Genomic DNA, 16,419 nt, shown 5'->3' with positions numbered 1-16,419 from the left:
GATAAGCACATTACAAGTGTATACATATAATTTTGCAGAGTAGGTAAATGGAATACCCCTCCCACACACACACTTAAAATACACACACACACATATAATGTACCTATCACCATGGTATCTGGGCACCAATGGCAAAACTAAAATTCAAAGCAAATTTTTTCAGAAATAGGACCTCAACATTTCACTCTCCAGGAACGAACATTTTGGAACAAGTTATGTACTTGATAAGGTGCATATGATAGGATGCAGCCTTTGTGTTTATTAAATTTTGATCAGTTAGTATGGGTCTTCAAAACTGTATCCCTTCTATCTTACGAAGATAAATGTTCAAAGGGGACATGGTTGGGCAAAAATGAACATTTTTCACAAAACTAGTAATTTCTGTGCTACTGTCTGAAGATGGCTCAGAAGTCAATTTAGGAAGCCTAAGTTATAATTCACTTTAGAAGAAATAATATGTGCTCTTGAGCTTCCTCAGATAATCACAAGGGAGTTATCTGGTTACACACATCTTTCTGCTAATTCAGAAATACAAATGAAAATCCATCCTCCATTGCATCTAGGGCCAATTCGGCGGCTGGTCCTTCCCTCCAAGAGGGAGTGAGGGACCCGCCGCTGAAGAGCTGGACGTGCCGCCCCTCTCCGTTGGCAGCCCCAAGCACCTGCTTGCTGGGCTGGTGCCTGGAGCTGGCCCTGAGTGCATCATGTGGATTTGTGACCTTCACTGGGGGATTTGTGGCCAGAAATCAATGAATGGATTACACTCATTGCGAAACAGTTTTTCCTTTATTACAGATATAATATTGATAATATTCTTTACTTAATTGATTCAGAACACTATAATGTATGTGAGAAACATAGTCACATAGAAACTAGTGGTACATGAGAGGTGCAATGTAGTAAAATAAAAGGCTTGCCACAGGCTAACTTTGAAAAAAAGATAAAATCTGCATATCACAAAACCTAAATAAATCCCTTCTGCAAAATGCAGTAATAGATATTGTTCAGCTATACAAGAGGGGTCAGGTACAGATAACAGTTAATAACTTTTCTTTTATCATTTTTCTAGTAGTGTATGAGCAATTTGTACTAATGGTACTCTCCATTATAAATACAGGTGTCAATACTCAAACCTGTACTCTTTTACCTACTAATAAAAAGATGTATAAACTTCTTTTTAACTGTACCCACTGCAGTGTATTTTTTTCTGGATTCTATGGTTCAGATCCAAAGCTGATGTAAATCAGCGTAGCTCCAATGACTTAATTGGGATGTTATGCTAATTTATGCCATCTGAGAATCTGGCCCAGTATATTTTGTAATTGTACCAGGTACAAAATAATAAGAATACAATAACTGGGCATAATGACTACTGAATTTCAGTGGCATCAGTGACTCATCAAATATTTCTTTTCATTCTGAGTGAGTACTGAGCTAATGCCCTAGAGAGCTGTTAATGTATACTGTGCTTCTGGAAAGGACATCTTTCAAATGAAACACACAAATCAAGGCCTTGACTATCCGTGGTCATAAAATATGTGTGTAATTTAGCACAAGGTTACTTTTGTTACTCCCAGTGTAATTCCCAGTTGGGGGTAATCTTAAATTTCACCTTAATTTTTTTCAATTTCTGTCCTAAAGTGTTGTGCAGTGATGTTGGTGGAGTTATATCATATGGTTACAACATCCTCGGATGACCGCATTTCTGTTAGATTAGCAACTTCTATATATGCAAACTGTAAAATGCTTGGGGATGCCTCTGGTTAAAAATGCCCATGTACAGATAAATAGGCTTGGGAGAATTCAATTTTTTAATATAATTTTGACAGATGATATTGATGTTTATTTTTAAGCAATTTTAGATATTTATCAATTTTAAATTTTCACGGTGTGCAAAATTATGGGTTATGCACTTCCTCCCAATTTTTATCTATTTAAATGTTCATTGTTGCGGGAAATTATGGGGGGTCAGACAATAATTATTTAGTGGCAGTAGATGTTGAGATTCAAAAAATTTAAAGTTTTATAATAATTAAAACACAAATTGTCAATGTCACATGTCAAAATATACAAATCAATATACTTAAATCAAACTCTAAGAAATTTTCAGGCACCATTTTTCTTACTTTGCCTATCTGTAAATTTCAGTTATTATTAATGGAAATATGTTTTCATCTGTGCATGTGTACAATGAAATTAACATTTACTGACATATACCAACAAAAATCTAATCCTTCCAATCTTACATATAAAGGTGTGTATATATAGTACTATAGATATATGGGGTAAAAGGGACAGTATCTGCACTAGGTAGAGGCTGAGGAATGCTCACAAATCCTTCACTTACAGAACAATTTAATCAGGATGAGCATGAAACAAGACAGACTGAGTAAATGAAATTCCCATCATCTCCTAAAAGAACGAATGTTGTACAACAGGGGTCGGCAACGTTCAGCACGCGGCTTGCCAGGGTAAGCACCCTGGCGGGCCGGGCCAGTTTTATTTACCTGCTAACGCGGCAGGTTCGGCCGATCGCGGCCCCCACTGGCCGTGGTTCGCCGTCCTGGGCCAATGGGGGTGGCGAGAAGCGGCATGGGCGAGCGATGTGCTGGCTGCGGCTTCTCGCCGCCCCCATTGGCCCTGGACGGCGAACCGCGGCCAGTGGGGGCCGCGATCGGCCGAACCTGCTGCGTCAGCAGGTAAATAAAACTGGCCCAGCCCGCCAGGGTGCTTACCCTGGCGAGCCGCGTGCCGAACGTTGCCGACCCCTGTTCTAGACCTAGTTTTTCCTAGTCTCCATCTTGCCTCATTATCCCAATCCAAGTCCCTTTACCCTTAGCTCTATATCACAGTCTCTCCCCATGTCCCTCGGCTCCACAGCCCAACCCCCATGCCTAGCTCTTTGTCCCAGTCTTCCCCCAACACCTGTGGCCCCTTGTCCCAGTTCCCCACTGCCAATCTCCAAGCTTGGACCACCAGCATTCCAGTCAGGCTTCTTCTTTCTCCATGCTGCCTTGGCCCCACAGGGTAACACTGAGAGCACCAGATAGGAATGCTCTTTTCTCTCAGTTTCACTGTCCAGTGCTATCACAGCCCCTGGCTGTTCGAAGAAGGAATTGCTGGGAATGTCCTGCTCAGCCCTTGCAGCATGCTCAGTACAGAGAGAATTTAGCTGCTAAATGCTAACAAATCTCTACTGAGCATATGAGATCTGGGATTTTTAGAGGCACATAGTTTGACCAAATTTGAGCCTATTTTGATGAGGATGGCAATAGCACATCCCTGGTACCAGTGACCCCCCTGACAAATTGTAATTCCCTGTTTCAAGTGACCCCTCTGACAAATTTAAATTCCTTGTTTCAAAGAATAGAGGCTTGTCAGTTAAATGGTTGCAAGGATTCTTTTAACAAAGACAAAACAATGTATTTTTTCCTAATTTTGTTCTGAGAACTGGCTAAACCATTTTTGCTGAAATTTTCCAAAAGCATTTAACATGAGGTAGACACCTACCATGGAAAATGTCAGCCTGAACAGTTAAAGGTTGGCAAAGTTATAAGCAACAGAAAACAAGGTCTTACAATGGAAACTGTCAGGCAACATTAGTATTGCTGACCCTGCACCACTTATAATATAGCCTTAAGGCTCTCTCCTCTCAATGCATGATGGATTTATACATATATTTCTCTTTTCTCAGTAAAGAATGCTACCTTTAGCAAGAAATAGTAGTTGTTTTAAAATATTAAATAGGCTACACAAGTCTAGTTTGCCAGTATCATTAGGGTGACACAACTTCATTATTCCAATGGAACGAAAATAAATAATGACTTGTTCCCAATGTACACCACTGATATTATCTGAATACTTTATCTTATTCTGTTTATGGTTTTGTTTGGTTTTTAGATGATGAAAACTGTCCTTGGCTCAATGTTTTATGATTCAAAGAGCAAATTATCCCTTAGGGAGACTGTACGGGGGCTGGCAGTGTAATACCACGAGAAGAGCAAGATATATGAATGTTTCTGTGCTGTTTATTACTTTTTTCTAAAAAGAGAGTTGGCTTACACACTTGACCTCCATTTATTGTGATAGCACACATTTGGCAGAGGCCCTCCGAAGCATAAAAGCTGTGGATGGACATTTAACAGAAGTCTCACTTTAAGTGACCATTTCATTTCTTTGTTGATGAGTTCTTTAGGAAATCTGTCACCTCTTTTAGGTGCTGTGACACTTTAAAACTTCTTTGAAATAAACCTCTTCTGTAGTAATTTGTATATAGTAATTCTGTACTGTTTCTTTGCATGAGATTAATTTTAGTAAGTAGTGTTTGTGAGTGTCTGAAAATTCATATTTCTGCTTACAAATAAAGTACTGAAACAAACAATGACATTCCATTTACAAAATGTATTACAAATAGCAGAATTAGCTTTAAATAAAAATAGTGAAAACGTGAAAACATATTTTGGTTTGGTTAAGTTAGAGATGTTTCACTTTTAATAGGGATAAATATCTTTCCCCCACACACAAGCAAGATGCTGATCTACACAAATAACTATTTAATTAGGCAAATGCATATGTGTATTCTCCCCATCCCAAAAATATTCACATTGTATATAGAAAAAACTATTTTTCTGGTGCTAATCAGAATAAACAGTAACTGTAATGGACTCTTTCAAACTTCTATTAATCTCCTTTCTAAAATTGTTATATCTTCAGTATAATTATATTTTGTTTCAGGTGTACACAGTAAATAGGGGTGTATAGATGATCAAATCTGTTTATTTGAAAACCTGAGACCTTAATGCTAGGGAAAAATCTAAAAATTATTCACTGGTATATTTTATATTTTCCCTTTATGTTAAACGTAAATGACACTCAATTATCTATTGCCAGTCAAAATAGTGTTTAGGTGTTGAGCCTGGTAATTTATGTTAAAATATTCAATAACGACCCTACAGTTATTATATAGTTTGTATAAAGACCACAGAACCGGATAGTGTTCATATTAGATTTTTTTCTATAGTGAAATTCATTTGTATAGTGACATTGATTTATTTATATTTTGAACTGTTGTGAGAAACCCATAAAGACATGCTAAGACTATGAAGTGTATTTGCATATACAGTGATATCCCTATTGTACACTATGGTAATGTTATATTAATAACAGTTATTCCCAGAAATATCTAGTTATATACTGTATTTCCTAAAATTTACAAATTAAAATGATTCATCTCATATTTAAAAGTAATGTGTGCGCAATTTTTCAGAAACAATTTTCAAAATTTAATCACAATAAATTAATTGCTGCATTACTTCCATTAGTTACAATAGGAAAATCAGTGGTCATACCTTTCCAGTGTCACAGTCTGTTCCATCCATTGGTGGATCCAGTTTAGTTTTGCACTCCTTCTCACCTTCCACCTTACACCACAACCCAGTGCAAATAACATGCTGAAAAACAAACATACATTGCTAAGGACAGAGGACTTAAATGACTGTATATATGTAATCCATTAATTTCAGCAGGCAGTTGCTGGTTTGGTGGTACTGAAGTATGTACAGAGTTAAACATCAACAAAAATTGTGGATATAGTATGCAGCAAATCCTGGATGCACCCCCCCTTGGGCAGAGACACAGTGGAACAAGTCCAGTTGTGCTGTTGGAGTGGGGGACGGATTCCAGGACCCTGTGTACAGAGTCACAACCCTTGAATGTTGGCAAACTGACACAGGTAGGGCTTTGATAGGCAAAGTGGATCTACCACTATACTGATCGACTGACTTAGAGGTAGCTGTGGATGGTGTGCTACAGCCACAGTCTGAAATGAGTACTGTTTCCACCCACCAGCGCACAGCTCAGCTACTTGACCTACAGGCTGGGGCCCCATAGTACATATGGACAAAAAACAGGTAGGCATAGGGGGCATAGTGATATACTTCTTTCTCCACAAAACTTAGAGCTTCTTAAGAATTAAGAGAGCTAATAGTTTATTCCATTATTATTTTACCACTAATTCAAGCATTGAAAGGAAAGAAAACTAGCACTGTCATTAGAAATGAACGTATGCTTTAGAAATCAGTGAAGTGTTAGGTTGTGAGTGTGTGTGTATATAACTTGTGAATTATGTTCACTAGAGGGCTTTGAGAATGAAGTAAAATAGACTTGACTTAAAGGTGTAAAACTGAAAAGCTAAATGAAAATTGAAAGATTAGTGCACTGAATCACCACCTCAACAGGATGTGTGAGGCAATCAAGTTAGTAAGCACATTTAAATAGTTTTTCCTGCTATTGTAAAATTCATCTAATACTTCCTAGTTTGAATCATTTTAGAACACCATACTACTGCAGTGACAATCTCAAAGAATGATCTATTTTGATGGCTCTCCAACAAACCAGAATGTGCCAGGAAGTCGTCACAACCTAAAAATTATTTTTTATTTTCATCTAAGTAAAATTTATTTTTCTACTGAATATCCCACACAGTCTGGTCAATAGGGCATTCAGCTCATAAATGCTTATGTCAATTTTAATTTTAGCTTTGCAGTTCACCCTTAAATCAAATATGAATTTTCTAACATAGTCAAGACTGAAGTGAGTTTTCAAAACCCATGTGAATATTTGTAAAACTTCTGCTATTGCTCGAATAATATAGAAAACATTTCTTCAGACACCATTAAGCTCCCTGATGACTTCCTCAAATGTTCGCTGTTCACTCCATCCCAATGGTTCCTGCTTCCTGATGTACTTCCATTCCTTCATAATCCTCTCTCCCCTGGAAGCAACTCAACACTCAACTGAATCTGGTATTCACATAGAACGGATATCAAATAAGATGACAAGGCAAATTATAATGGTTTTTCACTAAGGGGTCATAAAATTTTAGATGTTATAGATGGAAAGAACAGTTGGACCTTCAGCCCATCCTCTGGGTTCAGGAGAGGACAGTTTTTATTTTTCCCTGAAAGGAAGTCCAGCCATGAACATTGCTGCCTATTGTAATTCCTCAATGGCTCCGGAAAGCCTCTTCTATTTGTCCCTACAGAGAAATTACAAGGCTGTCTTATCCTCAAGAGAGAGGAATCAAGTTCAGAATTGAGACTTCCTTCCCTTTCTTTCCCCTCCCCCATTTTGTTCCCCTCCCTTACCTGGAAACCAGATGGAAGCGAACAGGGCCAGCTGTGGCTGGATCACTGCTTGAAGGTTATTGCTTGTGCAATCTGATGCCCACAAAATATGGACAGTGCAGGGGCAAGAAGGATCAGGAGAGACAGGGGGATAAAAGAAACAGATCAGCACCAGGTTCTCAGAATCCAGGGTCACTAGAAGACAAGATGTGGTCTGTCTGTCTTAAATTCTTTATTATTCTGGCAAAATTGAATAATAGTTTCTGGTCTTTGATATGATGCCTGAAAAATGTGTTTATATTATGTTTTCTAAATAAAATGGTACCTGGAAAAAAAACCTCATTGTAAGGGAAATATCATTTAATAAATGTTTGTATCTGGGCCAGGGCATAGGACTACCTGAAAATGTCAATGTGTGTCTTGTATGTAAATTTGTCAGTAGTAACATCTTACAAAATGAAGAGATTTATTTCTGTAGGTCAGAGAATTGTACAGAAACAAAGGTCAGGATGACAATGAGCCAAATTCATCCCTGGAGTATTGCCAATGGACTTACACCTAGGAAGAAATTGACCTAATAAGGCATCATATGTTTATAAATATCTCATAAAAACTCTAAAAAAATGTTAGAGCTGGCCCTAGCCTAAATATTTACACATCACAATGTAATTCATTTTATGGTTTAAGGTCCAAAGAGAAAAGCTAACTTTGCATTTCTAAAATTAAGTTTTAAGCAAACTTTTTTTTAAGCCCACAACTGTAAGGGAAGCATTAAAGTTAGGAACAAGCCTTCCAGACCAATTTCTGAAGATAAGGCAGCCATCAGGCCTTCTACAGTTGTAGTCCTATGCCAAATAAGAAATGGGAGAAAAGGGAATAGTGAGCTCAGTTCAACCTCGCTGGAGCAAGGATATAGGTAAACTGACAATAACAATGAAATCAAAACAAGACTTCCTATTCATAGCTCAGATAAGAGCCTTATTTGTATTTTATATCCTGGATCCACATACCTAAATGACTACATTTGAGGAAACAGTTCTCCAAGATTTCAAGATACAAAATCGAAAGTCCTTCCCTTTTAGAGAGTATTTTTACCCCTTTTAACTTTCAACTTGTACCCAAAGAACTTCAAATACATAGGAATGCAAAGCTGGCTGCAATTGACCATAAATCATAAACGATTGACTTCCAATCATAAAAGATATATGACCAGATTTACATAGGTCTTTTGGTGCCTAAATATGCAGATGGGTTTCTAGTTACAAAAACAACTAAGCTTGTAAGTCAATGGCAGTTAGGTGCCTATCCAGACATCACTAGATGTCTACCTGCCTCTAGGCACCTAAATACCTTTGTAAATAGCCTGTGGTCCTTAACCCCCACCACCTAAACTTATCCTAGAGAGAGAGAGAGGATGTAACCAATTTAGATGGCCATTGCACCTAAAGTCAACTATCTCCTAGGTTCACTCCCTCCCTTTTCACTACATTTTTAATAAGAGGTAAACAAATTACTAAGCACATTTACATTAGAGAAAAAGAATACACACATAAAAAGTTTGATGAATTCTCACTGGGAATTAGGATACATTAAGATGACTCTGATATTTAACTCCACCTTTGAGCCTTCATCAAAGGCCCATATGAACTGACCAACCCAAGAACAAGCAGGCCTCCGATAATGGCTAATATTGGCAGAAAATCTATAAATTGTCTCTCCTGCCCACTATGCTTCACCAAAGATGTCAGTGATCTCCTGTTATTAAAGCCACATGGATGACTTTTTTAGCTCTATGCCTGATATCAGCTACCAAGACCAGTCTCTCATCAGCCACTTCTTTAGAAATTGGCCCAGATTTTAAATCAAACAATTTCTCTCTTATTCTTACCTACTTATTAAAAGGTAGGTAGAGTATTAGTGCCTTTGGCAGCCACACTAGAAAATCATTTAGTTTCATATACAGATTTATTTAAATTTGATTAAGAAAATCAAAGTTTTTTTAAAATGCACAAACCCACACAATTATGTGATGGTATTATAAACATCTTAATAGATCTGAATACCAAAAAAAATTGGTCATTCTGAATTTAACTGACAGAAATGTTAACACAAGTTGGTAATGTTGCATCTGCTAATGAATAGATACCTAAATTCCGTGCAAGTTACAAGAGTAGTCTCTCTAACTTCAGCTCAAGCATATTGTAAAGGGAAATCATGCCTCACCAATCTACTAGAATTCTTTGAGGGGGTCAACAAGCATGTCGACACGGAGGATCCCGTGGATATAGTGAATTTAGATGTTCAGAAAGCCTTTGACAAGGTCCCTCACCAAAGGCTCTTAAGCAAAGTAAGCAGTCATGGGATAAGAGAGAAGGTTCTCTCATGGACTGGTAACTGGTTAAAACAGGGGTCGGCAACTTGCAGCACGTGAGACGATTTTTAGTGGTACGCTGCTGCCAGTCGGGGTCCCAGCTGTCGGCCCCGCTCAGTCCACTGCCGGCAGGAGCGCCGCCAGCTTTTCTGCTACCCTAGGCGGCGGAAGGTCCCGCCCCGAAATGCCGCCCCCCACAGAGGCAGCAGAAGGTCCCGCCGCCGAAATACTGCCGCGGTCGCCGCCCCCCAAATTGTAGCGCCCTAGGCGATTGCCTAGGTCACCTAATGGGTTGTGCCAGCCCTGGCTGCCGGCCTGAGTGAATGGAACCCCTGGCCAGCACTGGCTGAGCGGGGCCGGCGGCTGGGACCCCGGCTGGCAGGAGCCAGTGGACAGAACCCCAGACTGGCAGCAGGCTGAGCCACTCAGCCCGTTGTCGGTCTGGGGTTCCGGCCGCCGGCCCCTTGCTAGCCGGAGTCCCAGCCATCGGCCCCGCTCAGCCTGCTGCTGGCCTGGGATACCAGCCGCTGGACCCGCTCACCTCACTGCTGGTCTGGGGTTCCAGCCGCCTGGCCCCCTGCCAGCTGGAGTCCGGGCCTCCAGCCCTGCTCAGCCCTCCTGCCGGCCTGGGGTACCAGCAGCCAGCCCAGGGCTCTGCTCCTGGGCTGGTCCCAGCGCTCTGCAGCCCTTATCAAAAATTACACTACAATTAGCTTAAAAACTTGAAAACTTAAAAACTTTGTATATTACAGTAATCGTTAAAACATATATAATGTTAATAAATACATAGGTTTGATGAAACAAAGTAGTTGTACTTATGTGCCTGTGCTTAATTTGTTTTTTTGATGATTTACCTTCTAAAAAAATCTTGCATGTCTCGAACCCCCAGAAAGGGTATCTCACACCCCCAGGGGGTACGTGCACCCCAGGTTAAGAACCACTGCACTAAACTGATAAGATCTGCATTTTAATTTAATTTTAAATGAAGCTTCTTAAACATTTTAAAAACCTTGTTTACTTTACATACAACACTAGTTTAGTTATATAATATAGACTTATAGAGAGAGACCTTCTAAAAACGTTAAAATGTATGACTGGCATGCGAAACCTTAAATTAGAGTGAATAAATGAAAACTCGGCACACTACTTCTGAAAGGTTGCCGACCCCTGGGTTAAAAGATAGGAAAGAAAGGGTAAGAATAAATGGTCAGTTTTCAGAATGGAGAGAGGTAAATAGTGGTGTCCCCCAGGGATCTGTTCTGGGACCAGTCCTATTCAACATATTCATAAATGATCTGGAAAAAAGTGTAAACAGTGAAGTGGCAAAATTTGTGGATGATACAAAACTACTCAAGATAGTTAAGTCCCAGGCAGACTGTGAAGAGCTACAAAAGGATCTCTCAAAACTGGATGACTGGGCAACAAAATGGCAGATGACAGGTTTCAGAGTAGCAGCCGTGTTAGTCTGTATCCGCAAAAATAACAGGAGTACTTGTGGCACCTTAGAGACTAACAAATTTATTAGAGCATAAGCTGTGGGTTGTAGCCCACGAAAGCTTATGCTCTAATAAATTTGTTAGTCTCTAAGGTGCCACAAGTACTCCTGTTAAAATGGCAGATGAAATTTAATGTTGATAAATGCAAAGTAATGCACATTGGAAAACATAATCTCAACTATACATATAAAATGATGGGGTCTAAATTAGCTGTTACTACTCAAGGAAGAGATCTTGGAGTCATTGTGGATAGTTCTCTGAAAACATTCACTCAATGTGCAGTGGATGTCAAAAAAATGAAAAGAATGTTGGGAATCATTAAGAAAGAGATAGATAATAAGACAGAAAATATCATATTGCCTCTATATAAATCCATGGTACGCCCACATCTTGAATACTGCATGCAGATGTGGTCGCCCCATCTCAAAAAAAAAAAAAATATTGGACTTGGAAAAGGTTCAGAAAAGGGCAACAAAAATGATCAGGGGTATGGAACAGCTGCTATATGAGGAGAGGTTAATAAGACTGGGACTTTTTGGCTTGGAAAAGAGATGACTAAGGGGGCATATAATAGAGGTATATACAATCATGACTGGTGTGGAGAAAATAAATAAGGAAGTGTTATTTACTCCTTTCTCATAACACAAGAATTAGGGGCCACCAAATGAAATTAATAAGCAGCAGGTTTAAAACAAACAAAAGGAAGTATTTTTTCACACAACGCACAGTCAACCTGTAAAACTCCTTGCCAGAGGATGTTGTGAAGGCCAAGACTATAACAGGGTTAAAAAAAATAACTAGATAAATTCATGGAAGATAGGTCAATTAATGGCTATTAGCCAGGATGGCCGGGATGGTGTCCCTAGCCTCTGTGTGCCAGAAGCTGAGAATGGGTGACAGAGGATGGATCACCTGATGATTCCCCATTCTGTTCATTCCCCCTGGCCACTGTCGGAAGACAGGATACTGGGCTAGATGGACCTTTGGTATGTTCTTATCTTCTTAGACCACTACCCCTCCAGACAAACTTACAAGCAGTGGGGTAGTGATGAGCTGGGTTGAGTTTGCTGGGGTTTCCCCTTGAAGAATACTAGGGGTTTCTGGCCCATCTGAACCAATTGTAACCTATTTAGTGTCAGGTTGTATCACTGATTACTACTCTGGCTCTAAGTGGCTGGGAGGGAGCTTTACCCTCCCCTTTCCATTTTTTAAGTCTAAGCTGTGGGAGGAGAAAAACACTATTCAGGCTCTCTTCCTACTTGCGGCAGGATTTCCCCTCCCACCTATGCACTTGGGGTGAGGGGGGGGCGGGAGGGGGAAAGAGCCTAGGAGAAGCAGTCAGTCCTTTCCTTGGAATATTGTGTGTTTGTTAATGACCAAATTGGATGATGTTGTTATGAGGACTAACCATTGCACTTTCTTTTCTGTTTGGGCCATGCCAGAATCTTATATTTCAGTAAGTCATGTTGCAATTTTGGGGTCCTGTGGAGTCTTTACAGTGGCATGAATGTATCTGTTTGGGCAGGGATGGGCATATTGCTCCCGAAATTTTGAATCTTTGTTGTTGGGGCTGAGAGACTCACCCAGAAAACCTTTCTGGGGTCTCACTCAGTGATGATTCTAACCCCCTCGACAGGGAGAAGTGTGGGCCTGGGTGAGCTGGACAGGTTATCAGATGGGATCTGTCAGTTAGGACAAAGGGTGGATTAGCATGATCGGCCTGAAAGGATACAGGCACCTTCTCCTTCAAGGATTATATTACTTTCCCGTCCCCTTTCATTTATGTCATTTATGTTTATTTAACAAAACTGCACCCTTCTATAGCAAATTATCCATAGTTTGTGAAATGTCTTTTTTGGGGAGCTACTGGGCAATACCTGCACTGATAGGATGAGTAGGATACAGCTTTCAACTACTTTCGGTAGGATACCAATTTATGTACTTGGCTCTTGAAAAGGCCTAGAAAACTGACCTTTCCATTACATTAAAACCTATCCATTTGAATTCTCTTTTGATGTCTGGCCTTATTTTACCTCAGTTAACACAAAGGTCATTTTTTATTGTTCATCAAACAATCTTGATGCTGCATAAATTACATCATGCTAATCTCAGAATCTGAAGCAAACTGTAAGTCTATAAGAATATACTTGCATACTTATGTGCACTTGCTATGACCGCAGATTATTATTATTGATTTATTAATCAGTGAAGTCCATGCTGTACATCAGACTAGAACACAAAGAGAAACAACACCTTCAGAGATTGCGAGGAAATAGATAATTTAGGATCTTTTCAAATGGTGACAATGATGGTGTAATATTGACTCGGGTTACATAGAGGACTAATAGCACAGAGAAGACGAGAGATGTAATAGAGGATTTGTGGATACATAGATGAGATATTATGTGTGAAATATTTTATATAGAAGCCCAAGAGCCATATAAAATATACACTACAACAAAAAAGCAAACTGATTTTTTTAAACTGCTCTAAAGTATGTTAATATCTTCTGGAAGAATGCATCTAACCTAAAGTCTATAGCATGGTTACACCTGGTCTGTTCAACCCACATGGAATTAGGTGTGACATTGAACAAGAGTAAATATTGTGCTTGTTTTAAAATATTTAGTATCTTCATTAGATACTTTGTAGGTGCTTCAAAAGCTATTTAACTACTTCAGATGGTTTAGTAGCTGCACTGGAAATAATTAGCTATGTTTATTTAATTCCCTGCTGAATTTCATGATTTCCCAGGATCATTATACATTTCATTAATAACTTACAAATGATCTTAATGTAGTTTTGATATCTAAACTGTGCATTTTTAGCTATTTTTACTTTTGTTTTTGCATACAATAAATATAAAGTATTCAGCACAAATATGCAGAACGAAAACTCTTTAACAACAATATGCTTTAGCCTCTCTCAGGTGACAGAGTTCCTTTGGTTAAATAAATCCTGATATTTCCTGCTGACATTTGATTTAACGTATGTAAGTTGAAAGAACAATCAGGATTAAAGTTTTACACTGGAAAGTTTGTGTGTCACTGTCTCTTTGTCAGACCATCTTTCCTAACCTTTCAGGTCATATGCTCTACTCTGCACAAAAGTGAAAGGTTTACTCATATTTACAGTTGTACTGTACTTTTATCACTGAAGTAATGCAGTCAGAATTTTTTAAAACAAAACTACAAGACTTTTCTGACATTTTAGGATTTTTACGTGTGTGGGGGCAAATCACGAGAAACAGCTGAACACTTTCACTGGGAACTTTAAGTGCTGCCAGTTAAACCATCATTGCAAGGGAGGCTAATACAAAGCTAGAGCTCAGCAAAAACACCGTAGTGAAACACAAACCAGAGCACTGAACTTTGAGTCAGAACTTCACTCTTCTAGGGGTAAAACTTTCTCTTTTCCCCAACTTGGACTGTGAAGTTATGATTATAAAGTTTAGCTCTAACACAGTATGTTCCCTCTCCAGTACATCGTTATCACAGTACAAGAGAAATTAAAATTATTTGGACTAACAATAGGAAATAAGATTTATCTGAGGATATAAAATAATACTGGTGACACTTGATTTTTATAAACTACAGTATACATTAATTTACTATTTATATAATGCAATAGTACACAGCAGTGTACAACAAAAAAGCTATGCCAAACTAAACAGAGATTTCCCCTTCCGAAAGGACTTATGAGGCATCCATTCTAACAGCAAAACCTTATATATTACACAATGAACAACATAACAAATACAGAAACAATGTGGCAGGGGTCACTGGGACTGGAACATTTCACAGAACAGTTGGCTTTTCTGGAGGTTTTCGAAGGAAAAAAGAGTGAGGGATATTTGTGTATGTCAAGTGGAATGCCATTCCAGTCATATGAACAGCTGGGCAGAAGGATAAAAGTTGGGACTATGCAAGAAAGACAAAAAGAGCAGCTAAGAGCCATGCTTGTGCAGAGTGGAGATAGCGGGAACAGTAGCGGTGGAGATAAGGATAGATATGTAGACAGGAATATAATATTTCTATAACTTTTGCTCTTTTCATCATGATCTTTCCCTTGGACTTTCTTAAAAGTTGCCATGCTATACAACCACTCTATTCATTCTCTATAAAGATCACAGCTGTGTTATGACAAGAATTGCTTTAGTGAAGTTGACTAGATAGCATTCACATCCTGGACTTTAATCTTCAAGGCCAATATTTTGCAGTTCTACAATTGTACTCAATTATCAGGTTCTACTCATGAACCATTATCTTACTTTCTGTTATTCAAAAGAATGCTAGGAACTAATTGATTCTTACTTGAAGCACAGTGGGCATAAAAGCAAACTTGGCAGTTTTACAAGATAATCACAGTGACAGTATAAATCTTACACTGAAAGATACACAGACACTTTGTTCTTGAAAGGCTTTAGGCTACTCTTCTCAGACTACATAAATTACAGACTTCAACTTAAAGCATGTTCACAGGGTTAAAAAAAAATCTTCAACATAAAGATTAGGCACCATTCAAGGAACAGGAATGTGGGCCAACTTAGTAGCTCCCAGAGATAACTCTGCAGGGTAGGTGTTGTTAGTACTCTGCTGTGGCATGTATTGTAGGCAAGCGAGACCAGGTGGGGGGAAGTACATGGAATCTCTCCTTTGTCTCACAGGATTATCAGAGAGATTGTGTACTGGAACCTTGGCAATGAGGGAGATGTGATTGGTATATCTAATATTACCATATAATGTGATTACAGTAAGTTCTGCTTAATCAAATGTATGGGTAGTCAGATCATAGAAGAAATGCATTGTTAGTTGTGGTTCAGTTCTTTTTAGCAGCTGCACATATCACTAGTAACATTTATTCCCCGCCTGACAGAATAAATTTCTTAGGCGTATAGTTGTTTAACTTGACTATATACTTTCACAAATAAAAAACCCTAGAACAGATGGAACATGGGGCATTCAAAACTAAATATCAGAAATTAACAGAGGACAAGTCCAGGAAAGTAAATACCCTATTTGCAAGAAGACAGTCAAATTAGCATCAGGATAATAAACTTGACTTAATTGTTGGTGTTCCTGAAAGTAGCAAGGAACACTAAAGGAGCACTAAAGACAGCCTGAGAGACAGCTTGGCAAAGCACCTTGGGGAGTATATGCAGCTTGCAGGTAATTAATTGCCTATCTAACTTCACCTGGTTTCATTAGGATAACATTCCTGATTTACTTACCCACAGTAAAGGGACAGGAAAATTAGGAGGGTACAAAGGTATCATGCAACTACACATACATACATTTGACAGTCTGGCCCATAAATTGTAATTTAATGAGAGATAAATTGTACTGGCTGCAGAAAGAAGTGGAAAAGAAAAAAATTCCTGCCCAGACCCCTTGGAAAGGAGCAGCTACAGTGAGGCCCACAGTGGATC

At 39.0% G+C, this 16,419-nt stretch overlaps 1 protein-coding gene across 1 annotated transcript in view; it reads right to left on the bottom strand.

The window, feature by feature from the left end:
- Nucleotides 1-16,419, bottom strand: part of ADAMTS19 (ADAM metallopeptidase with thrombospondin type 1 motif 19) — a 277,558-nt gene that overhangs the window by 76,078 nt on the left and 185,061 nt on the right. Inside the window, exon 12 of the mRNA XM_065405898.1 lies at nucleotides 5,349-5,450. Within this exon, the coding sequence (XP_065261970.1) occupies nucleotides 5,349-5,450 (102 nt within the window). The remainder of the gene's footprint in view (nucleotides 1-5,348; nucleotides 5,451-16,419) is intronic.

Source organism: Emys orbicularis, chromosome 6, assembly GCF_028017835.1.
Source record: "Emys orbicularis isolate rEmyOrb1 chromosome 6, rEmyOrb1.hap1, whole genome shotgun sequence".
In the NCBI taxonomy this organism is placed as follows: domain Eukaryota; kingdom Metazoa; phylum Chordata; order Testudines; family Emydidae; genus Emys; species Emys orbicularis.
Note: the sequence above shows the minus strand (reverse complement) of the source record. Positions and strands in the feature narration are given on the sequence as shown.